At 43.9% G+C, this 26,178-nt stretch overlaps 1 protein-coding gene across 3 annotated transcripts; it reads left to right on the forward strand.

The window, feature by feature from the left end:
- Positions 1-2,390: 2,390 nt before the first annotated feature.
- PARL (presenilin associated rhomboid like) lies at positions 2,391-25,865 on the forward strand. Of its 3 annotated transcripts, XM_080918715.1 has the most exons (10): positions 2,391-2,529; positions 6,798-6,993; positions 7,389-7,529; positions 11,543-11,591; positions 16,364-16,459; positions 17,212-17,361; positions 18,490-18,560; positions 21,901-22,002; positions 22,105-22,202; positions 25,598-25,865. In XM_080918715.1, exons 1-10 carry the CDS (start codon positions 2,411-2,413, stop codon positions 25,707-25,709), a joined length of 1,134 nt encoding a protein of 377 aa, XP_080774841.1. In that variant the 5' UTR covers positions 2,391-2,410; the 3' UTR covers positions 25,710-25,865. The 3 variants fall into 3 exon arrangements, with proteins under 3 accessions (XP_080774841.1, XP_080774842.1, XP_080774843.1); XM_080918716.1 differs by lacking the exon at positions 18,490-18,560; XM_080918717.1 differs by lacking the exons at positions 2,391-2,529; positions 6,798-6,993; positions 7,389-7,529 and having other exon boundaries at positions 11,562-11,647.
- Positions 25,866-26,178: the final 313 nt, after the last annotated feature.

Below are 26,178 nucleotides of genomic sequence, written 5' to 3' on the forward strand. Positions count from 1 at the left end.
TTTAAGCAGTTGTGAGTTACTCAACATGAGTGTCTGGAACGGAACTGAACTGGGGTCCTCTGGGAATGAAGTCTGTATTCCCATGAGCCATTTCTCCAGCTTTCATTAAATAAACAAAAACCAAAACACACACACACACACACACACACACACAAATACTTAAAAAAAAAAAAAAAAAGCCTGTACTCCCAGCACTAGGGAGGCCAATGCACGTGGCTCTCTGTGAGATCAAGGCTAGCCTGCTCTAAAGAGTGAGTTCCAGGACAGCCTAGGCTACACAGCAAAACCCTGTCTCAAAAAAACCAAAAACCTAAAAGGAAAAATGAAACATTGATGGGGAGAGAAAATAAAAGCAAGCAGCTGGACTAGGTTGATAGAAAGCATACAGGAGGGTAGTAAATGGGGGCAGCAGTCAGGAGAAGGTGGGACTAGGTTGATAGAAAGCACACAGGAGGGTAGTAAACAGGGGTAGCAGTCAGGAGAAGGTGGGACTAGGTTGATAGAAAACATACAGGAGGGTAGTAAATGGGGGTAGCAGTCAGGAGAAGGTGGGACTAGGTTGATAGAAAACATACAGGAGGGTAGTAAACGGGGGTAGCAGTCAGGAGAAGGTGGGACTAGGTTGATAGAAAACATACAGGAGGGTAGTAAACGGGGGTAGCAGTCAGGAGAAGGTGGTAGAGAAGTCATGGTGAAGGCAGAATGAAGGGAGGTAGAGCAATGCAGCCAAACTCTGCGGAGTCTTCACAGGCCAGCCTGTGGTACAGGCCCCATGAATCCTGTGGTGTCTGGCGAACTCAGGAGAAGGAAAATCAAAACAGAAAAAAGGAGGTCAAGGGATGAGGTAGAGAAGCTACAAGAATGGAGCAGGTCAGAGGCGGCCTGCTAAGATGACATTGGGTAGTATAAAGGAATGGGAAGTGGCAGTAGACAGACGCAAACAGGCTGCTGGCCTACACTGGTCTGGTCTCAGTGGACTCAGTCAGCTTAGAACGACTTTGGGAATGTGCACAATAAAACATAATTGTATATTTAATCTGTGAATGAAAACATAGAGCCATACAAAGCTGGTATCTCTTAGCAACCAAACTCTTCTGCATCCGGTATCTAGAAGCTACAGTCACTGGGGTCCCTTAAGCATCTTTCCACCCACAGTTCTGCAGTGTGTTCCAACTTGCCTTGAATAAGGGCTCTCCCCTTGCCTTACATTCTGTATGGGCCATTATTCTTTTTGATTCCTAGAAACACCCAGCCCAGACTTTAGCACCAGTACCAGACGAGTTTCTGAGGGACCCTATCCCAACCCCATCATCCTCTTGAAATAAATGAACTGACAGAGTAGTCCTGAAGGTGCTTCTGATAGATTCCAGTCTAATAATATAAACCAAGGGCCAAAAAGTTTCTTACTATAAATGAGGTTTCTTGTGAGTTCTAGAAAACTGCAGACTTATAGCTAGGAAAGGAAACATGCCAAGCTTAGGCATTAAACATGATTCGCCGCTACTGTAGCATTCTTATTTGAAACATCCCCATAGAAAGGGAACATTGTTCTCAAAGCAAATGTTAACTGTGCTGGATACTTGACTCTCACTTGGCTGGAGAGCAACCAGACTCAGGTGTAGGAGACCCTCTGCCTTCCCTTGCTTCCTTAACTTTCTCGTGTGTGTGTGTGTGTGTGTGTGTGTGTGTGTGTGTGTGTGTGTGTGTGTGTGTCTTTGGCTGCCAAACCGAAGTAATGCACCCTAAGAAAATGGAACCACCCCAGAAATCTCTTGCTGAAAGAAAGAAAAAAACAAACAAACAAAAAACAAAAACAAAAACAAAACAAAACAAAACAAACAAAAAACCGCTGAGTTTTGGGGGGCAGCCAGAAACTACAGAAAGATTTGCAACTTGTCAAGGGCGCGGACCTGGAGAAGGAAGTTGCATCAGGGGTAGGGGGTGACGGGTGACAATTTCCTTATACTGAACACCTCTTGCCTTCTATTTAAACCTTATCCTCATGTTAGATCTATAAGGTGAACGTGGCGCGTCACTGGCTCTCCTCCTCCCAGCGTGGCCCCGTCGAACAAATCTTTTTCTGCTTTTCACTATCGGGTGGCCAGCCCTGCCATGTAAAGGTTGTCAGAGTACAAGGCCATTTCACTTCTCCGAGACTAGGAGGCACCGGGAAACGGTGGCTTGTGTTTAAAGGTGATAACCCGAGGGTGTCTGTTAACACCCAACTCAAAGCCTCGAGTTGTCCCCGGCCACTCTCACCAGAGGTTTCCACGCGGGCGTCGGTCTGAGAGGAAAAGCGGAACCCGCTCGGCCACCAGGTGGTGCTCTAGGGCCGCTCCTCCGCGCCCCGGAAGTGATTTCCAAGCCGGGGTTAGTGAGGTCGGGCCATGGTGGGGCAGAGGTTGGGAAGATGGCGTTGCGAGGTTGGGTACAGCGAGGCTGGCGCTGCGGTCAGGCGTGGGCGCTTCCCTTGGGTGGCGGCTACCGGGAGCTCTCTGCGACCCAGGCCCCGCGGCTGCTCGGACGCAGGTAATGGCTGCCGCTTCCGGCTTTTCGGGTGTCCCTTGTGCTGGGGTCGCGCACATCCTCGGGAGGAGGCAGCCGCCCGGGGCTCCCGCTCTCCATTGTTTACGAGGTCTTTCCTTAAGCTGCCTCCTCCCCGCCGCGCTTTTCCTTCGTCCTCCTTTCCTCTGGTTTCTGGTGAAGTCGCCCCGCCCGAGCCGCGAGCGGAGTCTGGCCGAGCCCGGCCCTGTTCTCCAAACCTGCGGTGTCTTTCCTAGTAATTGCGAGGGACGTGGTGGAAGGGGGAGCTGACTTCTGAGCGTCGTTTGCTTCTCCGGTTCATGTTCTCGAAAGGTCTGACCCCCATTTTAGTGAAGCAGTTTGCAGAGCTGGTGGAGTAGCGTTAATTATGATTTCATTCTCTGTGGCCGGTCCTTGTAAAGCCCTCGTTGCCTTCCTAGCGATCAGAGAGCTTTGGAAAGGATGTCATTCTCATACTGCGGTAGGAAGGAAACACGTGGCCAACCAGGTCGGCCGGATTTTACATTTAGTATAAAAGAAGAGAAATTTTATAATAGTTGAAGAGTTAATTTTGACTTTGAAACTTCATCTGAAGATGTCAGCTTTGCAGTTTCTACCTAATTGATGGTATATGGTAAATCACGGAGCCCGAGTCTTTATCAACCTGTGACCTAGCCAGAGATAATTAAGATTGACAATGGTTGAAGGCACCACCTAATCTTAAAATTCACCTGAGGAGGGCACAGGTCTGTAATCTCTACTCTTAGTAGTCTGGTTAGTTGGAGCCAACCTGGGGAAAACCTTGAATTATAAGTACATACATACATACGTACATACATACGTTCGTACACAGAACTTGGACTGTTTGTAGAGTCATTTCCCAGGTCCCACCCAAAATCTGAATGTGGAGATGGTGAAAGTGGAAGAACCTGCTCCCCAAGTGAAGCTTATTACATCTGGGGCAAGGTTGCATACAGGGGAGCTTACTGTGGTGTAGCTTAACTTCCTAATGTGGTTCTTCATGGTTCTTCGGGCATTGATTTTAAACAGCTTGGTGTGGTCAGACTTGCCTGTAAGCATGATTAGGAGTTCAAGGCCTGTCTGGGCAGCAGAAGACTGATTGAAAAAAGAAAGAAGTCTTCGGTACATCTGAGAAGATTACTTGGAATAGCTAAAGATTTCAGTGATCCTGTTGATTTGCCTTGGGAATAATAGTGATAGCCTTGGGAAAGGCAGCAAAAGAACTGGACACTTCATTCATGAGGAACCTCTAGTTAAAGCCTGGGAGTATTCATTGGTAGAGTGCTTGTTTAGCATACACAACTAGTAATGCCACACACACAACACTTGTCAAGACAGTTCAGTCTATCATTGTGGCTCAGGCCAGCCCTTGGGAGGTGGATGAGGAGTAGGAGCCAAATGTAAGCCCATCATGGGTTACTTGAGACCCTGTCTAACCCCCCCCCCCCCCCCACACACACACACATGGGATTTATGTGGAAACTTTGAAACTGACATTCTTGTGGTTATGGGAGAGTGCTTTAGATGAGAATGTGGGTGAACCTGAAGTACTGCCTTTGCTCTTGTCTCCTCACGTATGAACCTCATAGGGAATGGAAGTTGCTTTCTTTGTGATCACTAGTCTGTTTTGAGTTGCTGTGGTTCAAAAGTTAGCATGTACAATGAGCCAGGCCAGGCAGCTCTACAGAGGGCCCAATACTTGCATTTTATGAACACTTTATGTGGTGATACAAAAAGACTTATACAAACACAAAGTCCCTGCCAGCAAATGCATTTCTACTTTATAGGAGTTGTAAAATTTTATGATACCATGACGGAAGAATGGTTGGCAAGTTTAGGAAGGCAATTATTCATAGCCTTCATAATTCTTGTTCTAGTCAGAGAAGCCAATAGTACTGGGTTACACATTTAGTTCTGTATAATGAGTTTGTTTTGATAATGATCATTTGATCTGGCTCAGAGTGACATTACTTGTTTTGATTGCTTATCACTTTATTTATTAGACCTACTTTTGCTACTTTGAACTCTTCCTGGGCTTCATGAGCTCTTAGCTCAGCACTCAAGAGCAGTCACTGCTCTTGCAGAGGACCTGGGTTTGATGCCCAGTTTCTACATGGTTGCTTACAACTGTCTGGAACTCCAGTTCCTGTGCATAAATCACTCTTCAGTCCCCTGCTGGCACCGGACACACATGTAGTGCACAAACATGCATATAGGCAAAGCATCCATAAACATAAAGTTAAAAGCTTTTGGGAGAGCTGGTTCAGTTAAGAGCGCTCTGTACTCATCTAGAGGACCCAGGTTCAATGCCCAGCACTCACATGATGGTTCACAATTGCCTGTAATTCTGGTTCTAGAAATCTGTTACCCTCTTTGGGCCTCCAAGGCATCAGACACATGAGTTGCACAGATGTACATGCAGACAAAGCATCCATATATAGAAGTAATTGAATTTAAAACAAGAGTAAAGCTTTAAAAAAGAAAGAAAATTACTTAGGAATGCATTTGGCTATAAAACTGATGATTTTTCAGATAAATGGAAGTTTTTTTTTTTTTTTTTTTTTTTTTTTTTTTTTAAGATGTTTTGAGGGAAGGAAGTGGCTGTTATCTTTGTTCTGTAGTCCCAAAATGTCAGGGTTTAAGTATAAATTTCTTGACCTTCTCTTTTCTCTTGGCTTTAAAGATAACTGTTTTAGCTTTAGGTATTGCATCCTATTCAAGCCAGAAAGGGGTGTGTGTGTGTGTGTGTGTTTGGTTGTGTGTGTCTGTATGTTAGAGAGGCAGGCCAGTGATAAGAGACATCACCATACAGTAGTCTAGAAAACAAGGGTATTTCTTAACCAGTTACTAGGAAAAAGTAGGCAAGGGGAAAGGATTAGTAGCATTTGGGATTGGCTGTTCAATGGTGTTTGCTTATCAGACTGATGATGTCACTGAGGGGAGTTCAGCACTATTTATAATAAGTGGGTAATCTTCTGAAACTAAGTTGTTAAATGGAATCCAGACATGAAGGAAGGGAATGACTAGAAAGGAAACTTTTGTTTATTTTGAGACAGGGTCCTACCAAGGCCAATCTAACCTCAAATTTGATAGTGTCCTGCCTCCTTCTCTTGAGTGCTGGGTGACAGGTGTGTGCTACCATACCTGGTTTGCACCGAGTTGGGATTGAGCCCAGGGCTGCCCACATTTAGTCCAGTGTTCTACTGACTTCAGTCTCCGTTCTCTCGTCTTATTTTTCTCTCTTTAAAAACAGGATCTTCCTGTGTAGTCTGGGCTCACTATTTCAGCCTCCTGTTTAGGGTGTGATGAGAATATTGCAGAGGGCAAGTGTACTTCAAGAACTTGCATGGATTGAGTTTCGTAGATAAAGGAGTTAGAGCATTTGAGTGCATTTCTACTATTAAGGAGTTCAGGATCAGAAGCGTCAGAGTGAAAGGTCAGGTTGAAGAGTGGACTCAGAGCTGGCATGGAGGCTGCGATCCACACGGCCAAATGCCTTGAGAAGGCCAAGCTATAAGGACTCAAACAAGATGTCCCTAACACAGTGCAGTAAGGGGAGAGGTGAGAGAAATTCATCACTGTTTAACAATCAGTACTTATCAAAGGAAATAGTTAGGGTTGCAAGGGCAACACATTTAAATATTTCTTTTGAAAACTAGCCAAAACTCAAGACAAAACAAGGTTATTTTATTTTTACTGAAGCAGACAGAAGCAGGTAGGAAACTGTGCCTCCTCAGTCTGGAATGTTAGTTTGAATGCACACATAATAAATACATTGAAACAAAAACGCTTTGCCATTTATGTAGCGCCCCCCCCCCAGCGAATCCCTGTGGAGAATGGAGGAATTATTTTATTGATACGAAGTAATAGTCCAGTGGTGCACTCTCTGGACTACTGTAGTTTGTACCCCATTTCCCCAGAGGGGTGAAGAATACTTACTTGAGGGCTGATGCTCTTCCAGAGGTCCTGAGTTCAAGTCCCAGCAACCACATGGTGGCTCACAACTATCTGCGATGGGATCTGATGCCCTCTTCTGGTGTGTCTATAAGCAACTACAGTGTACTCATAAATAAATAAATCTTAAAAAAAAAAAAAAAAGGAAAAAAATACCTACTTGAGATTAGGAGTCTTTGCTCTTGTTGGATTGTTAGGAACTCAAATGACATGAGGATGACTGGCCAAGTGCAGGTCTCTAGGGTCTATTGTGTATAAGATGCACTGTTTCTAATCAGATGCTTGCTTACACTCCACAGGTTTAACTTACTTCTTCAGCAAAAATGTGGCTTTAGAAAAGCACCGAGGAAGGTTGAACCTCGAAGGTCGGACTCAGGGTCAAGTGGAGAAGCATACAAGAGGAGTGCCTTGATCCCGCCCCTGGAGGAAACAGTCTTTTACCCTTCCCCCTACCCCATCAGAACACTCGTGAAGCCCTTTTTCTTCACCATCGGGGTAAGAGCTCAGGCCAGTCCTGTTTTTCCAGCTTGCTGCTAGCACTGCAGTCAAGAAATGCTCTAGGCAGCTCTGGTGGAGGAAGGACAGGGTGGGGTGCAGTGACTTGGGAGCTGGCTGCATGAGTTCAGATTAAAGAATAAATTGAATACTTGTGTTCAGAATTTGGCCCCATTGCTTAAGTACTGAGGATGGTGTTTATGGGCTTCCTCTTTCATAGAGCAGTTCAAGTGGCACTAAATTGGTGTTTTTGTTTTCTCTGGAGATTTGTTCCTGGAAACAGGCCTCTGAGTATTTAACATTAATAAATCAACACAGTAGGTTTTACTGTGCTAGCTGAAATATTATCTGGGACATGTATTTCTTTTTCAAATTATTTAAATATTTTTCTTTAGTTCACAGGATGTGCATTTGGGTCAGCTGCTATTTGGCAATATGAGTCACTGAAATCCAGGGTTCAGAGTTATTTTGATGGCATAAAAGCTGACTGGCTGGATAGCATACGGCCACAAAAGGAAGGAAACCTCAGAAAGGAGGTAAGAATAAACACTGCTTTGTTTATCCTAGCTAACCGAAATTTTTAAGTGATTAATTAGAGAGTATTCTTTCTTATTATTTTTAAGCTTTTATTATTGTATCTGTTGGAGGAAGCGAGGGTGGTGTGAGTACCACTGCATTTAAGTGGAGGTCAGAGAGCTTTTATTTTAGATGCAGGGTCTCACTCTGTAGTCCTGACTGGCCTGGAACTCAGAGACCCACCTACCTCTCCTTCCCAAGTGCTGTAAATAAAGGCATGTGCCACCAGGCCCAGCTGAAGAACACATTTTTGTGGTGGGTTTTGTGGGTTGACTGGCTTACACAGCAAGAGTCTACTTACTGCAGTCTGGCCTTAGAAAGTGTCCTTACTGAATGGCAGCTTTCAGTCCATAGAGGTGAAGTTGATGACACAGTGGGTATTTACAGTGCATGTTTGGCAGTGCTGTACCCACACCGTTACAATTATGTCTTCTACCCAAGTTGTTAAGAAAGGTTTGGGGCCCTTTTCTGCCAGTGTTGACTTTCTTCACCTTACTGAGTCAGTTTAGAGTGAGGGTCTCAGGGATTAAAAGACTCTCTCTCTCTCTCTCTCTCTCTCTCTCTCTCTCTCTCTCTCTCTCTCTGTGTGTGTGTGTGTGTGTGTGTGTGTGTGTGTGTGTGTGTGATTATGATTATGGACCTTATAGACGGCCATCAAGTGGATTTCAAAAGACTGCCCAGTGACACAGGGTTTATGACTGGTCAGTTCCCACTGCATTATGTTCTAACTGTTCAGGGATGGAGTCTGAGAAAGAGACGCATTCAGAGCTTGTGGAGTTACATCTACTTTGTATAAAACAGATGGCCTTCTTTTCTCTTACCTGAGTTCTCCGGACATTCCACACACACCTGTTTTTACCTACACTCCATACTGAGCACGGAGGCCATGGGCTGACACACTTAGTTCCACAGCCATTTGTTCTCAACGCCTCTTCCCTGGTGCTAGGGCTTGAACTCAGGGCTTTGCACAGACTCAACAAACCTTCTGGTTTCTGTTTCTTGAGCTCTTAAAATTTTTTCTTTTTAATAAATGTGTGTGGTGGTTTTGCCTGCATGCGTATCTGTGTACCATGTGTATGTGGTGCCCTCAGAGGCCAGAAAAGGTATTGGATCCCCTGGACCTGGAGCTCAGGCGGTTATGACCCACGCGTAGATGCTGGGAACTGAAACCTGGTCCTCTGGAAGAGCAGTGCTTCTAAATGCTGAGCTGTCTCTCCAACTCCCAAAGATTTGTTCCTATTCCTGTGTGGATGCCATGAGGGCATTGCCCCCCTGGAGCTGGGGTCTCAGGGGATTGTGAGCCACACCTGACATGAGTACTGGGACCTGAATAGTCCAGCAAGTCACCTGACTGCTGAGCTATGTCTCAGTCTTTAACATGCTGAAAGCGTTGTAAGTGATGTTTATATAAAACCTTAATCCCAAAGTAGATTTCTTTTTAAGTAATAGTTAAGTAAATGGTAGGTTATGGTATTTAAAATCCATGTCCATTAAAGAAAATTGAAGCAATTATGAGTACAGTATGGAAAATGATGTCCTAGCCTGACATGGTGGCATGGGCCTTTGTCTCTGCTACCTGGAGATATCTGAGTCCAGGAATTTGAGGAAAGCCTCAACAACAGCAAGCTCTTAGTTAATGTCAGTTGGAAATCATTGAACTTGCAGTGCTGAGAACTCAACAGTGACAATTGCAGAAGTGAGATCTCATACATACTAATGTGTCAGTGCTTGCTAGTTTTGGATGCCTTTCTGCATAAAAGTCACGTTCAGTTTCATAATTGGAATTGTTCTTGAGACCTTGAATTTGTAGTGTGGACAAGAGTGACCTTTAACTTCAAATCCTCCTGCCTCCTCTTCCCAAGAGCTGGGCTTTCAGCACACGGGTGTCCTTGTGTTGGAGGGAACTGGGTACTGTGTCAGACCTGGAAAGCTGGAGATTGGGAGTAGAGGACAGTCTGTGAAGCCCGTTTTGTGCACACTGAGCAGTTCCCAGCATATGGCCAGTTTTATATTTCATGTCCCTTCTCTACCCTTACTAGATTATTATAAAGCAAGCCGTGAATATGTCTGATCCCTAACTATTTCAAAATGCCTTCTGAAATGTAAGATCTTCTGGACTGAGTAATGTTATTGCATTAAAAACATGGCTCCAGGTACAGTGGCAGAGGCAGGTGATCTATGAGTTTCAGGGCTCTACGGTGATACTTCCCCCACCCCTGACCCCTATTCTCCAAAAAAAGAAAGAGAAAAAAAGGAAAAGGTGCAATTTTAGTGAAAATTATAATTAGAATTTTATTTTTGAAATTTATTTTATGCTTATGTATGAATGCCGTGCCTGCCTGTATGTGTGTGTATCATACGCATGCCTGACACCTACAGAAGTCAGAATAGGTCACCCTTGAACCTGAGTTACAGATGTTGTGAGTCACCACGTGAGTGCTGGGAATCGAACCCAGGTCCTCTGTAAGAGCAGCTGGTGCTGTTGACCCCTAAGCAGTTTCGACCCCTTCGTGTTTTGATGAGTTTTGCCATGTTGCTCAGATCTACCAACTCCTAGGCCTGAGCATTCCTCTTGCCTTAGCCTCTTGGATAACTGGGATTTCAGCATGCTATCATGCCTAGCACTGTTGTAAATTTTTTCCATTTTTTTTGTTACAAGATACATATCTTTATGTTAAGATGCATATCTTGTGGGTATGCGTGTGGGAACACGTATGAAGAGAATATGAGCATATGCTCACATGTATGTGTGGCAGAAGACAGTAGTAGGTGTTGGATCACTTGAAACTTGTTATTAAAAAGGTATTGGGATCTGTACTCCAGTTTTCCTAATTGTGAAGCAACTGCTCTAGCCACTGAGCCGTGTCTCCAGTTTCCTTGTTAGATCTTTTATTATTTTTTTAAGTTAAATTTTGTTTGTTTTTGATAGAGTCTGTCTGTGTAGTTCAGGTTGTTCTGCAGCTTACAATGTAGCCCAAATTGACCTGAGATGCTCCAAGATCTGCTTGTGTCTGCTTCCCTGGTGCTGGGATTAAAGCCTGTGCCACCACACCCTGTCCTTAGAATCTTAAACTCAGGACAACTCCCACTTGGTCCCTGCTACATGCAGCGTGACAGTCATGCTTCACTGTGGGTCGGTCATGACAGTGCTGTGGCTGTCCTGTGACCTCATTCTAGCAGAAACTGGAGTTTAGAAATAATGTCTGAACAGCGGTGCTGTGGAGAGTGTCTGAGTCTAAAGCATGCTTTCTAGAAAGAGATGGCAGTGCAGACCTAAATGTTTCCACGTGACCGCGGCACAGAAGACAGTGTCTAAAGACAGTGGCGGTGAACTCTTGATTCCAGCCATTATGCTTTGTAGTTTTATGCCTCTCAACACATTCTATTGTTCAGTGTTCAGTTTTATGTTTAACAGGCTGTTCTTTTACTACAGATGTTATTTGGACCTTTTTCAGCATTTAGCTTCTTTTTCCTGTAGTTCCTCATTTATATGAACGCTTATAACTAGGAAATTGTTACAAGCCTTCTTCATCAGTAAAAGCAGTGTTAAACTGAAAATTATATGTGAACATAAAGGGAGATCATGACAATTGGATGCAATCAGTTACTGATCAAGGACAGTAAACCTTTTCTAAAAGTAATAAAGGATCGTGGTGCTCAGGGGACATGAAATTAACATTGTTAAAGAAGTTCCAGTCCTTCAGATTAAAACTGAGAAACAAATGCTGGAACAGAAAGGCATCACAGTGGTAGATAAATTTGGGCTAATAGGTTTCTTGTTCACAGCCACAATTACTTTAAAGATTTCTGAAGATTATATAATACAAGAAAAATATTTTGTTTGATAGATAATTTTTTTTTTTTGTTAAATAGTGTCAGTCCTAAAGAAACAAAACAAAACAAACAAAAGGACAAGCTTCCCCAGAGTCTGAACTATTTCACAGAGTCATATGCAATTTTCCTTCTGTTTTAGATTAACAAGTGGTGGAATAGCCTAAGTGATGGCCAGCGGACTGTGACAGGTTTGTGTTAGCTTACACGTTTTAGCCATTCAAGGGAGGAGAAATCAAACCAAAAGGTACAGTATGTCACAGGCGATGGCTTCCATACCGTGCTTACTGGTGGCTTAGAAGACAGGGAATCCTTGTACTTACACGCCCACACGATAGTGTAGGACAGTGTGCAGATGGGTGTGGTGACACTCGTCTGTAGCAGGAACAGGAAGAGTGTAAGGCCAGTCTGGGTTGTAGCAGATCAGAGGCCTTGCCAAGACCCACAGAGGGGTGTGGTGTGAATGGTTCTAGTTTACACAGAACACACTATTGACCAAATACATAGTTGATGGGTCATTGATACTTACCGTTTAAGAAGATGAAGGAATGCTGAGATACAGTTTAGTTTGATAGAGTACTTGCCTGGGAAGGCCCTGGGTTCAACTGCAAGCACTGCACAAAAACGGCAAAGTGGCATGTCCCTGCAATCCTAGCATTTGGGGTGTGGAGGCAGCCAAATCAGAAGTTTAATGGTACATAACAAGTTTGAAGCCAGCCTTGAATACAGAAGGCCAAAGGAGACATTGAAGTGCTTTCTGTGCACGAGGGTCTCTGTACTTTCAGGCTGGGTGCAGGGAATTTGTCTCTGTTTTGTACATGGCTTCCAGAGAAAGAACTTTTCTTCCCCTTTTTATTGTTTGAGAATTTTATTCACATGTATAATGGGTGACAAAGAACCCTTTGAAGTTCAGCTGCTAGTAGAGTAGAGGTGAGTTTAAACCCAAGCCCACATTCCTGCCTATTAAACCATGTTCAGACGGTTCCCTTAAACGTGAATGTGAGTCACATACTCTGTTGCCGCTGTGCTGATTTGTTCTTTTTTTTTCTCCCCCAATTTGAGGGCTAAGAGACAGAATTTGTAGCCCAGGCTAGCCTAGAACTGAGATCTGCTTGCCCCAGTCTGCTGAGGCAAAGGAGTGCACCACACGCTTGCCACTTCTCTGTGTTCTGTGGAAAGACAGATCTGAGTTCTCAAAGTAACAGTTTCACAGTATTTGGTGGACTTAAAAGCTCAAGGAAATGGATTTGTAGGTTCTGTATGGTTACGTAAATAGTAAACACGATTTCTAGAGAGTAGCCAGATGCAGCCTACGCTCAAACAGGGCAGGCTTATTGGTATATTGTCTCCTTTGATGTCCTTGGCATATATTTATATATACTTAAAATTCCAACCATTTCTTCTATGTGAAGGCTTACTTTTTTCTCACATTGGAACTAGATGTTGCCTTGAAGCTTATAACTAGCATTGCTCTCTCTGGAAGGTGCTTTTGTTGTTCTGAACTCACTGCCACGTTTTCATAACACCTAGTACCTTGAGGGCACACACAGCACTAATAACCAAAAGTCTACTCTAAGTTTTTAATTTATCCTTACACTTTGTCACGTGAGGATTCCAGGTGTGTACTGTCACATCTGTCTTTATGTGGGTGTTGGTGATCTGATCTCAGCCCTTTACTGTACAAGCAGTTTATTGATTAAGTAGTCCCTCTACCCCCTTAACTGGAGATTTGTCATGAGGAAAATAGCCATAGAGAAAGCACTTATACTCAGCACAACTTGAATATAACGCACTTTGAGTAACACAAATAAGATGGTCATCAGATAAATTGATTAGCTACAAGATTTTGGAAAAACCGAGGAAATGGTCTTCGAGCTGATATCACCCGATGCTTAATAGTGTTTCTAGCTTTACAACATCTGGGGTAATAATCAGTTAACTTTGTACCCAGAATTAAAAATATACATATTTATTTTATGTGTATCTTGAGTGTATGTGTGAGCACCATGTTTGTGAGAGCTCTTGAACGTCAGAAGAGTGCACTTACAGGTGGTTACGAGTCACCATGTGAGTGCCAGGAGCCAAGCCCAGAGCCTGTATATTCACTTTCTTCCCTGGGATATTAATGTTCTGATGGCTACATGTGGGATATTTATTTTCATTTTTCTGTTTTTAAAGAACTCAACAAGTTCTGACCTAGAGAGTTTAAGCTGTCTGAGACTATTCACACATACAGAGCAAAAGCACAAAAGCACCAGTACGCCAAAGGTTTCTGACTGAAAGCAGGCTCTTCAGATGGCAGGATGAGAGAGAAAGCAAATCTAGATAGTGGAGAGTTTGCAAAGGTTTGCAAAGCATTTACCTTCTTAGTTCAGAGAAGTGTGTTTCTTCAGCCTGTGTGTAGATGGGAGCAGTTGGTGAGGAGCCTGCGCTGTGTCCCATCTCTAGAGGCAGAGAGTCTGTTGGGCAAGGACAAGTTGTAGCCCATGTTCCATTTGGCATCCCTGTGTAGCTGTTCTATCTCAGGCCGTTCTTGAAAAGGCACTTTTTAAGGGTAGGGTAGAAAGAAAGCTCCTTTTACATTTGTTTTGAAACTTAATCGTTGTTATTGTTATTTGTTTAAATGGGGTCTTTTGGTACAGTACCGGCTGGCCATGAACTTGCAGCTATTGTCCTGCCTTTGACTCCCAAGAAGGATTGTGTGTGGGAAATACCATACCTGGCTTCAGAAGTTTTCTTGTTCTATACTCAGAAATATCTCCCTAGACTTCAAGTAGCTCAGGGAAAAATGGTGCGTACTTGCTCCGTGTATCCATGTGGGATCACCGCTGCTTTCTTGTGCTGTTTCTTTTAAACAGCAGGACCTCATGCTTATACATTACTCGCTAACAAGCAGTTTACTGACTGAGCCTACTCTGAGCTCAGGGAAAAGGCATATGTGCTCTTGCTGTTCTTCCATTACACTTGACCCTGCTGCTTTCGCATTTCGGCTACTTTCTCATTCTGCTCAGACTTTTCAGCCCGTCTCGTGGAAGGGACCCTAAACTAGCCCCAGGAAGAATATTTCTCCTGCTCTTTGGCTTTTCAGGGAGCCGAATAGGCTTTTGCTGGTGGTGTTGTTTGAGTATGAAGTATCACTCATGGGCTTCTGTGTTTGGCCCCAAGCAGGTGGTGCTGCTGTTTAGGGAGATTCTGAAACCTCCAAGGAGGAGCCTTGCTGGAGGAAGTTGTCACTCGGGTGGGCTTTGCCTCCCTGCTGTGGGCTTGTTCCCTAGTATTTTTCTATTTTCTTATCTTAATTTAATACTTTTTCTCCATCTCCGTTGTGGGGTAGAAGGTGGATTTCTTTGGGTTTCCTCTTGAGCCCCCTATCACTTAGTCACAATGTGACTTCAGTAGGCGACTCCTGAACCTGCCTTCTTGCCAAACCTGAGTTCAGTTCTTTGGCTGCTGTAGACATTCATGTTTGCTACCAACTGGATTGTTGGAGTGGAGATAGTTGGCAACTCCTTCAAGTAGAGAAGATGTACAGGGTAGATGAGTCCTGGAGAGATGGCTCAGTGGTTAGAGCACTGACTGCTCTTCAAGAGGTTCTGAGTTCAATTCCCAGCAACCACATGGTGGCTCATGACCATCTTTAGTGGGATACGATGCCCTCTTCTGGTGTGTCTGAAGACAGCTACAGTGTAGCCTTATAAATAAAATAAATCTTTAACAACAACAACAAAAAGTCTATCCCCAAAATGTGATCCTGTGCTTAGCTGTTAAAGTGGGATCGTAAGTCTTAAGTAAAGGAAAAAAGCAAGAGACTAAAGGTGTCTAAATCAATTTATACCTTTTTTGTTTTGTTTTTCAAGACTGAGTTTTTCTGTGTAGACCAGACTGGCCTGGAACTCCAGAGATCCACCTGCCTTACAAGTTCTGAGATTAAATAAGGTTTAGTTCATGTATTTTTAATTCACTATTTAGAAGTATAAAATTTAGTGGTTTATACTATACATAAAAAGGCATACATAGATCGGGTTGGATATAGTGGCTCCAAAAGTTTATATGCCTGGAGCACACAACCCAACAGGAATAGCAAGGAAGGCAAGAATGACTCATAAAGTTGTGTATGTGGCACTGTCTTAGTTAGCTGGTTTTACTGTTGTGAAGAGACACCATGATCAAGGCAAGTTTTATAAAAGGAGAACATTTAACTGTGGCTGGCTTACAGTTTCAGAGGTTTAGTCCAGTATCATCATGGTGGGAGCGTGGCAGTATCCAGGCAGGCACGGTGCAGGGGGAGCTGAAGGTTGCTAGCAGAATACTGGCTTCCAGGCAGCTAGGATGAGGGTTTTAAATTTAAATCCCACACCCATACCTACACAGTGGCACACCTACTCCAACACACTTTCCTTTTTTTTAAAATCATTATATGAGTTTACATTTCAAATGATATCCATCTTTCTCATTCCCCCTCCACCAACCCCCATCCCTGATCCCACCTCCCCTTTGCCTCTGTGAGGGTGCTCCTCCACCCATTCACCCCTCTAGCATCCCCCTGTGCTGGGGCATCAAACTTCCCTCCCCTCCTATTGATGTCAGATAAGGCCATCCTCTGCTACATATGTATCTGGAGTCCTGGCTCCCTCCATGTGTGCTCTTTGGTTGGTGGTGTAGTCCCTGGGAGCTCTGGGTAAAGACCACACTTCTAATAGTGCCACTCCCTGGGCTGAGCATATACAGAGTATCACAGGCACCATAAGTAACTAACCTTTAAGAAAGCTAGCTCTTCCATAGTGTTTGCAACTGTCCACAAACCCTCTGACCTCCTGACACTCTAAAAGCACTGCTAGCATTTGCTTTCCTCGGCCTGCTGTCCCTTACTAAATATATAGTGTGGTCATGTGGCTGTGGCAGAAGAAGGTCAGGTGGACTTGACTTGGCTCTTTTTTTAGTGCCCTTCAATTCTGTTCTCTAGGCATCATAGCTGCAAATGCCCTTGTATTCTGCTTATGGAGAGTGCCAGCTCTGCATCGAACTATGATCAGATACTTCACATCCAACCCAGCATCAAGTAAGTCTGAGTTGTGTGAACTTATTTTGATATACAAATAATGTGAAAAATAAGCTTTTTATTGGTTAAAATGCTACAAAAGTGAGTTATTTGTCAGTAATTATGGACAGAGTACAGAGGTGAAGCCTATTTGTTTCTCTTCTATTGCGATCCCCAGATACCTGGAAGGCACTTTACACATAGTCGATGCTTTTCTTTTTTAATAAATTAAGATCTGGGCAGGGCGTGGTGGTATAGCCTTTAATCTCATTACTTGAGAAACAGTGGGAGCCAGTCTGGTCTACATAGAGCATTCCAGAATAGATGGTCAGAGGACCAGGGTTCATTCCCAGCAGCACATGGTGGACCATAACTGCCTGTAATCCCATTCCAGGTTATCCATTGTCTTCTTTGGCCTCCATGGGTACCAAGCAAATTCAGACATACAAGGCAGGCAAGCAAGGCACCCATTAAATTAAAACAGTTTTTTTTTTCTTAGTTAAGATCTATAATTACTGCAAGCCTGTTCTTTGAGGAAAGTATTGCATGTAATTTTGTGTCTGTAATTGAAATAATTGGCTACTTACTAAGTAGAAACATTTGTTAAGATCATTTTTATCCTTTGAATTATGCTTTGTTAAGCCATTTTATTTAAGTTTTAACCGACCATTTTGAATTCTTATGTTCGATTTAATAACAATAATCAGACAAGTTTAAAACAAAGTGTAATGACCATGTGTTGCATGTTTACCAAATATTTTCTTCTCTTGTAGAGGTTCTTTGTTCTCCAATGTTGTTGTCGACGTTCAGTCATTTCTCCTTGTTCCACATGGCAGCAAATATGTATGTGTTGTGGAGCTTCTCATCCAGCATCGTGAACATTCTGGGTCAAGAGCAGTTTGTGGCAGTGTACCTGTCTGCAGGTAATAGCTTTACCCGGAAATGTCGGAAGTGTAAGAGTCACCTCTGCAGAAGGGACAGAGGATTGATCATGATGAGTGTGTGCACAGTACACAGTGCACCCTCAGGATGGACACGTGTATAATGAGTGTGTGCACAGTACACAGTGCACCCTCAGGATGGACTCATGTATCAAGTTGTGTGTAGAGAAGAGATAGACAAATAGAATGGTTCCTTCTGTTTCTCATCTGATAGGTTCCCACTAATTACTTGGGTAGCTTTGTTTTAAATTAGTAAAGGAGAGATTCAGGACTAGAGTACTGTTTAAACAACATTTTAATTTCACTGGACCTTGGTTTTTTCAGTTCAGACAAATCATCTTATAGATCGATGGTTTCCAGATTCCCAGCTATCTTAGCCATTTGGCTCATCTTCCCAGTGTGTTTCCTTGACAGACTTCTCTAGATTAGCCATTAGAGTGCGTGCTGAGGCTCATGTGTATTGGGCTGATGATACAGTTGAATGGTGTGAAGCTCTTACCCATCATGCTCAAGATTCTGGAGTGGATCGCTAGCACCAGAAAATTAGTTCTAATGACAAATGAAAGCCAACAGGACCTATGGTGGCCTGATGTCTGGAGTCAGCCCAGGTTGTTGTGAGGTAGTTGATACAGTGGGCACTGGCTGTTGGGATTAGAATGATAACTGAAGGGAAAGTTAATACCCTGTGTCACTCAGTAATGTGGGTAGGGTCTTAGAAAGGGCACAGCATCCAGGACCTTGCCCTGTAAATTAGCTGAAGGGCTAATAGGGTTTGGTTCATGCTGCTACCCTTAGATTGATCCCAGAGAAACTTTACACCATCGCTGAGTATAGCCTGTAAACCGAACGAACACTCAGGAGGCTGAGGCAGGAGGTTAGCAAGTTTGAGGCCAGCTCGAGGAACAAAGTAAGACACAATCTAAAGAAGAGAAGCAAACCAAATACTATTAAACTGTTTGGAGTGGAGTGTAAAATACAGAAACTCAGGGCTGGGGTATAGTAAACGAGGGCTTGCCTAGTGTGGATAAGGCCTGGGCTCAATCCCTAGTATGTCTAAAAGGAAAAAATATTTTTCATATTTAAATTGTTGAAATGTGGCTTATTTCATAGGTGTTATTTCCAATTTTGTCAGTTATGTGTGTAAAGTTGCCACAGGAAGATATGGACCTTCACTTGGTGCAGTAAGTATTTCTACTGTAAATATTTTCTGATTTAATTTTAAATTTCATTGTGATTGATTATGTTATAAGAAAGTTTCAAATGAATACAGATCCCACACTCTCACCCTGTTCTTACCTTGTATCTTGCAGAGTCAGTGCAGTAATAAGCCTACACACTTGTAACACTGAGAATTTTAGACTTCAGCTTTTACCTGTGTTGGTGTCCATCCATGTGTAGGTGTGCCACTGTGTGTGTGTGTGTGTGTGTGTGTGTGTGTGTGTGTGTGTGTGTGTGTGTGTGTAGAGCAGAGTGTAACCTGGTGGAATCGGGTTCTTTCCTTTTTTTTTTTTTTTTGTTTGTTTGTTTGTTTGTTTGTTTGTTTTGTCTGTCCTTTTGAGACAGGGTTTGACTGTATAGTCCTTGGACCCTATAGTTGTCACAGAGATCTGCCTGCCTCTGCCTCCCAAGTACTGAGATGAAAGGCCTGTGCCACCACCACCTGGCAAGGTGCTGCCTTGATATCTTGAGGTGTGTCCATTGCTGTATGTACCAATCATTTATCCCAACATGGGTGTGGTGGATCCTATAATTCTAGCTACTCAGAGAATAAAGTAAGAAGACTGAATTTGAGGCCAGGCTGAGCTCTTAGTGAGACTTCATCTCAAAATAAATAAATAAAAAGTATTTCTCTATGGGTGTTAAGTCTATTCTGTGGGTAGTTTTCCATTTAGTAAATGCTGTACACTTGGGTTGGCTGTTATTTACAAAAAGCAAAAACAAATTGTGCTCAGCATGTGGTGTGCACGGGAAGCCGAGGAAGCAGATCTCTGTGGATTCTAGGCTAGCCTGGTCTACATAGTGAGTTCCAGGTCAGTGAGGGCTACATCTACTTAGTCAGATTGTCTCAAACAACAAAACAAACCAACAAATGGTGTGGACATTCTGTGTACAGTCCCTTGAGTGGACATATACTTTGATTTCTCTGAGTTGAATGGCCAGGCCATATGGTACATATGTCAGTTTTTAAGAACCTATAGACTTGGCAGCACATTGACAGTGCTGTTCTGTACTTTCCTGCTGGCAGAGCTGGAGAGCCCCAGTCTCCACGCCTTTACCTATTCACAGTTCTGGGGTGCTTGGCAATTTTGTTTCTTCAGTAGCTGATTAATGATTCTGTGTTTATTCCTTATGCATCATCTTTGATGTATATTTTGCTCATTAACGTTTAAATTAAATTTGTTAATGTATTTTTGATATATCCTGGATACAAGTGCGTAGTCAGGGTGATGTTTGACAGATGTAGTAGCTACCTTGAACTCTTCGTCCTATTTCCTCTACCTCCCAAGTGCTGGGATTATAGGCATGTGCCACCTTGCCTGCAAAATATGTGTGCACTTGGGCATGGCCTATGCACACATGGGTCATGGTGTGCATGTGATGTCCAAGGACAACTCTGGAGTTGTTTCTCTTTTCTACTCTGGGTTCTCGGAGCTAGATTCAGGTCGTCAGGTATCAGTGGGAAGTGCTTCTACAGGCAGAGACAGATTGTCAAGAATATATCCTCAAGAATAGTTTTCTTATATTGTGTCTCTTTGTTTCTAAATACTGGACATATTCTTTCTAGAAACACAGATATCTTTATATACCCATAGCACCATTCGGCTTGGTTTATAATCTATATTTCAATTATGGAAGTTGTCTCAGTAATGTTTCCCTTAAGCTCAAGTATTACATTGAATTGTTCTGTTTTTCTTGGCTTTTAAAAGCTGCCACATTCCCATAGGTCATCCTTGTTTTTCGTGCCACCAGGGTTTTGAACAAAACAGGGAAGCAACTATGGGCTTAATTTTTTCCTCAAGATTCAGTCAGTTTGTCTGTCTTGAGTGGGAGTGTTAGGTGGTGCTCCCCAGTCCTAGGATTACTGGTACATGGTGTCTGTCCTTTTTTGTGGTGAATGTCTCAACTCTTGTCCAACTTTTATACTGTGTTTTTCTTTTAAAGTTGGTATATCATGTGTAAGAAGATGTTTTAATTATAAATGCTGTGTGCTCTGTTGGGATCTGTTACCTCTTGATTATTCTGGCCTGTTGGTTTTTATCATTATACTTATTGGCAGGGGCAGTGTATGTCATAGCTAATGTCTCCAGCAGCCACGTCTCACTTGTCACAGCTCAGGTCAGCACTGGCACACTGTTGACTGTAGACCATAAGCGGGTTCTTACCAAGTCTGTGCTGAGACATTCCACTGCGGACTCCTTTAGTCTGTCAGTTACCGTCTTCCCTGACCTGACACTGAGATGAGTGGCAGGAAAACACTTTGTGGACAGCTGTGTCTGTGCTGTGAACTTCCTTAGGGACCCTGGAGCAAGTGCCTGTGTGCTGTTGTCACCTGCTCTGCTCTGCACGTGCCCATCCATCGTGGTCCTCTGCCAAGCTGTGCAGCTCACGTCCAGCCTTGGCTCTGTGACAGTGCTCTCCAGGATGCTCTTCCTGTCTCCTAGTCCTCTGCTTGGCTGGAGCTGACTGCCCCAAGCCTGGGGTTTTCTTGTGCTCTTTGCACACAGCATCTCTGCTTCTGATCTCAGTATTGCTTGCCTTTATTTAGATGTCTTTCCTGCCTTGCTATAAACTCCAGGAAGGTGGGAACTGTTTCTGTAACCCCTAATATATAATATCTCACCTGCTACATTAGAATTCAAATATTTGAATGAATGTGTATCATGTCAAGTAGGGCATATGATTGGGTTTTTGATATATTTTCATCATTCAGATGAATTAGAAATTTGATTATCATTGAGAGAAATTTGTTAAATTGGTGTATTCCCGAAAAAATACCTCACAGCTATTATAAATTTAAATAGGAAGAAAAAATTGTCCCATAGTTTATTCCTACTGGTTAGGGAGCTGTTAGAGATAATTGTTTATTTGTTTCATTTTTTTTTTAACTATTATCATTTTTAATTTATGTGCATTGTTTTGCCTGCTTGTATGTGTGTGAGGGTGTCAGATTCCCTGGAACTGGAGTTTCAGGCAGCCTGAGCTGCTATGTGGGTATTGGGGATTGAACCTGGGTCCTCTGTAAGAGCAGCCAGTACTCAGCATGTTTAACTAAGTGTTCACGTGCTCATTAAGATGTATTTTACTTCTTTGTAGCAAGAGCACAGTCCGTTCCCAGGGAGCATTTGCAGCATTATGTGACAACCTGGGTCCCTTTCCCTGATACTGTGCACGTTCACATTAGAACGTTTTTAAGATCTGTGCTCCCCTCCAGATGTGGAGTGCATCAGCGTGCTCAGAGCTGAGGCAGCCCTTGGTCACATGTTTTGTGCCACCCTCATCAATATGTTTATTCCCCTGCAGTCGGGAGCAATCATGACCGTGCTTGCAGCTGTCTGCACCAAGATCCCAGAGGGGAGGCTGGCCATCATCTTCCTCCCCGTTTTCACCTTCACAGCGGGCAATGTGAGTACCTGGCTAAAGTTCACACAGGACTGAAATACTGCCCTTAAATTGGAAGTAGGGATTGAAATTGTACCATTTCTGTTTTTTCTTCCTGGCTTCTAGGCCTTAAAAGCCATCATTGCCATGGATACAGCTGGGATGATCCTGGGATGGAAATTTTTTGATCATGCAGCACATCTTGGGGGAGCTCTCTTTGGAATGTAAGTTTGAGGGTAACCAATTGCCGAACTGTTTGTCCCGTTCCCCCCCCCCCCCACTGGTCCCATCTGACTGCTGTACTGAGCTGGTGCAGCCATTTCTCCCCCTGGACTGCATGTGTGTGTCTGGGTAGAGGCTGGGGTAGGACCGTATTCCAGACCGATGCTGCTGGGTGTCCGTTGCCTGCAAGTACCAGGATAGGCCCTTGGGTTCCTGTTGGATAGAAACCGAGTCTCGGGAATGGCAGTGGCTCTGCCACAGTAGAACAGAATGGAACACAGGCCCACAGCCTCTTCCTACAGCACACACCAGAGCTCCTCTGCTGCGCTCCAGGGGACGGTAAGTCATTCTGCAGGAGGCAGTGCCCTGGAGCCAAGTGCTGCTGTGTGTCAACTTCCCGTGAGCGAGGACTAGCGTGCGCTCTAGCTACGCAGGGCACCGTCAGCAGTCTGGGGCACTCCGACCTACACAAACTTGTGCTTTGTGAAGTTGACAATTACCTGCACTCATCGCATCTTTTCCCTGATAGGCTTTTCTTATCCTAAACATGGCCTGTTTTAATCCTCACAAAAATAGGGTCAAATACACTTTAAAGTCCGTGTCATGAAAAGCCGAGGAACCCTCTCTCTTTGCTGTTCTAATCTGAACTATTTTTCATGTGCTGGATCTCAGTCATGTTCAAGGACTTATCTTTGCCTTTAGAAAAGATTCAGAATCTGAGGCCGTCGAGAGGGCTCAGTGTGTAAGGCTGCTTGCTGCCAAGCCTAATACCCTGAGCGTAATCCTCTGGATACACATGGTGGAAGTCGAGTACTAGATCCTACAAGTTATCATCTGACCCCCACACATGCACACCTCTCACACACACCCCCCAACATGTGTACATTCACACACATGCGCACTCTCACACTACACTGTGGAGTTACAACAAAGCTATTGAACCTGCTGTGTGGGGTGCTAGTTCTGTTATTCTCATAGAACTCTATGAGCTAAGGGCTAATGTACCTTCTTAAAACTGAGGTGTTCTGTTCTACAGATAGGGAAAGTGCAGAAACAGTGGGTATTTTGGATGGGTGTGTTATTGCACATGTTAAATCTCAGCACTTAGGAGGCAGAGGCAGGTGAATCTCTGTGAGTTTGAGGCCAACCAGGGTTATATAGGGAAACCCTGTCTCAACCCCCACCCCTTCCTCACCAAAATCAAAACCAAAACACCAGAGGGGTGGGTTGTCCAAGCATGCACACGGCAGAGCACCTTAAATGCTGCTGTAGCTCAGTGTCAGCGCTCAGCCCAGCACAGGGGGGCCTTGATTCAGTCCCCGACACAAAACAGTGTCTTCCTAACTTGGGCTTAGCCACCTCACCAGTTAATCCGTATTCATGAGTATGACCGATTATCTGTCACATTGAGTGCTTGGTTCCTCTTCTAGTAGTAGGCACAGAAGATTTGGAAAGATCTCTGTTTATGGAGAGTTCTGAGGAGTTTTACAGCTATATTTGGATATTGGGGCAGTTATTTTCTTTTCTGCACTCATGAGAGAATTTTAGTGCTAAAGAGTTGCATTAATTGCCTATTTTTGGTGTCTTTTATTTCTTTTTAAGATTAGGTCTTTTTTCTTTTTTCTTAAGGTTTTATGTAAGAACATGTAGCTGTCTTCAGTCACACCAGAAGAGGGCATCAGACCCCATTGCAGATGGTTGTGAGCCACCATGGGGTTGCTGGGAAGTGAACTCAGGACCTCTGGAAGAGCAGTCAGTGCTCTAACCACTGAACCATCTCTCCAGCCCCAAGATTAGGTCTTTCATGTAGCTCCTTCTTGACCTCTTATTCAGTATTCGGCCCAGGCTCTCTTTCACTCATGGCAGTTCTCGTGCCTGAGCTTCCCGAGTGTTAGGATTACAGACGTGCTTCATTGTACCGGTTCTCATGAGCAGATTTCATCTGTATTCAGGAATTAAGATTCTGGTGTAAGTCAAACCCTTTAAAAAATTTACACGTGTATATTATATTGTTATTTTGGTACCAATGTAAGATACTGCACTTTTCAAGGTATATTTATTTTATGAGCATCACTCTTTTACCTTCATGTATGTCTGTGTACCACATTCATTACCAGTGCCCACGGAGGCCACAGGAGGGCATCAGACCCACTGGAACTGGACTTTCTTATTGTTGTGGGCTGCCACGCTGATGCTAAGAATGGAACCCCGGTGTCCTTGAAGAACACTGAGTGCTCTTAGTCTTTGAGCTACCTCCAGCTCCTGAAATCTTTCATGAGCTCTGAGACCCTGGCTGGATGTCAGTATGTAGATCAGGCTGGCCTCAAACTCACGTTCACCTGCCCCTGCCCTGCCGGCATAGATCACGGCCATCATGCCCGTGCCTGTTAATATGACGTCAGGTGTCCAGGAAAAGATGAGGTCAGTCAGGTCTGGTGTCTGCCTCTGGGAATGTGAAGGCTGTTGGGAAATGAGCATAAAATCAAGGTTTCAGGAGCAGGTGCTTTCCTAGGCTGCCATTCTCATCACCCATAGACCTCCAGAAGCCGCCCTCTTTCTCTGAAGAGCTGAGAGGCCCTAAGTTAGCTGCACAGCCTCGCAGTGGTGGTGAAGGCATGCTGCCTAGTGTGCAGCAGTTAGAGCGTGGGGCTCTCGAGTTTGGGCTCCACTCTTGACCTGGTGATTCCTAATCAGATGTCTGAGCAGTTGTATGTGTTAAACTCTCCCCATCAAGGCCCACTCATTGCCCATAGGCAGGTGCAAATGGCGGGAGGTATGTACCATTACAGTCCTTGTTAGCAAGTCCCACACCTGGCATTTCTTTGGACATTTTCCACAAAGCCTCACAAACTTGGTTCAATCCCTGGGGTATACAGGGTGTCCTCAGACCTCCACACACTGACTGTGGTACCCGTGCCTTCTTCCCCAAGACCCAAAGTGTAAAGAAAAATGTTTAAGTAACCATGTAAAGTTGCCACATAGTTTCAAATGCCCAATTGGGACCAGCTTGCTTTTATCCTTAATATATCACAAATACCAAAGCTTCCTATCAAATTACCTGTTTTATTTAGTTGCATAGAGTAACTGTGGCATTTTATTTGAAGTGTCACCTTTGGGCGGGAGAGATGGCTCAGCAGTTAAGAGCACTGGCAGCTCAGCAGCAGAGCAGCTCACAGCTGTCTGTAACTCCAGTTCCTGGGATCCAGTGCCCTCTTCTGCCTCCCACTGTCACTGCACACACATGACACACAGGCATACATGTAGGCAAGACACCCACTCACATAAAGCAAGCTTTCTTTTAATGAATGCAGCTTGGTCCTGTAATGGTATGAGGTTTGCATGACCTCATGAGTGAGGTCTCATTGCCTGAACATTGGACGTATTTGTCTTTCTCCAGATGGTATATCACATATGGACATGACCTCATTTGGAAGAACAGGGAGCCTCTAGTGAAAATCTGGCACGAAATAAGGACTAACGGCCCCAAGAAAGGAGGTGGCTCTAAGTGAAGCAAAGCTGGCCAGTGTGGTGGTGCATCTGATCCTTGTTGCTTGGAAGAGTCTCAGCTTTGGCCGCCCCAGTGATTTAATTGTCCTTAGTACATGTCTCCTTTGAAAAATTATGGCAAAGTTGTGAAATAAATGTTTATATCTCTAGTTTGTAAACAGTGCTTGTTCCTTCAGAGTTCTGCTGCTTTCTGGTGCTTGCTTTTTTAAATATATCATTCTTCAATCAGGAACCTGGTAAGGGACCCTTAGAGACCCGAAGGGACTCTGGAGGAGCCTTCGTTTTATTCCTGACCTGCCACCTGCTTAGCATTGGTTCTGACACTCCTCTACAAACGGCCCGCAGGAAGAGGCTGAGAGCATCTTCTCTGTAGTCTGAAGTAACAGCTGCCACACTCCTAAACATTTCCCTAACTGGCTTTTCTGGCAGTGAGCAACACATCCAGAAACTATTTTTAGGATTTACAGTCTA

Source organism: Micromys minutus (assembly GCF_963924665.1).
Source record: "Micromys minutus genome assembly, chromosome: 7".
NCBI classification, from domain to species: Eukaryota; Metazoa; Chordata; class Mammalia; order Rodentia; family Muridae; genus Micromys; species Micromys minutus.

Coding starts and splice junctions, on each gene's coding strand:
- PARL (XM_080918715.1), top strand. CDS start 2,411: ATGGCGTTGCGAGGTTGGGTACAGCGAGGCTGGCGCTGCGGTCAGGCG. Junction 2,530..6,797: donor CCGCGGCTGCTCGGACGCAG/GTAATGGCTGCC, acceptor TACACTCCACAG/GTTTAACTTACTTCTTCAGC. Junction 22,203..25,597: donor GGGGGAGCTCTCTTTGGAAT/GTAAGTTTGAGG, acceptor GTCTTTCTCCAG/ATGGTATATCACATATGGAC.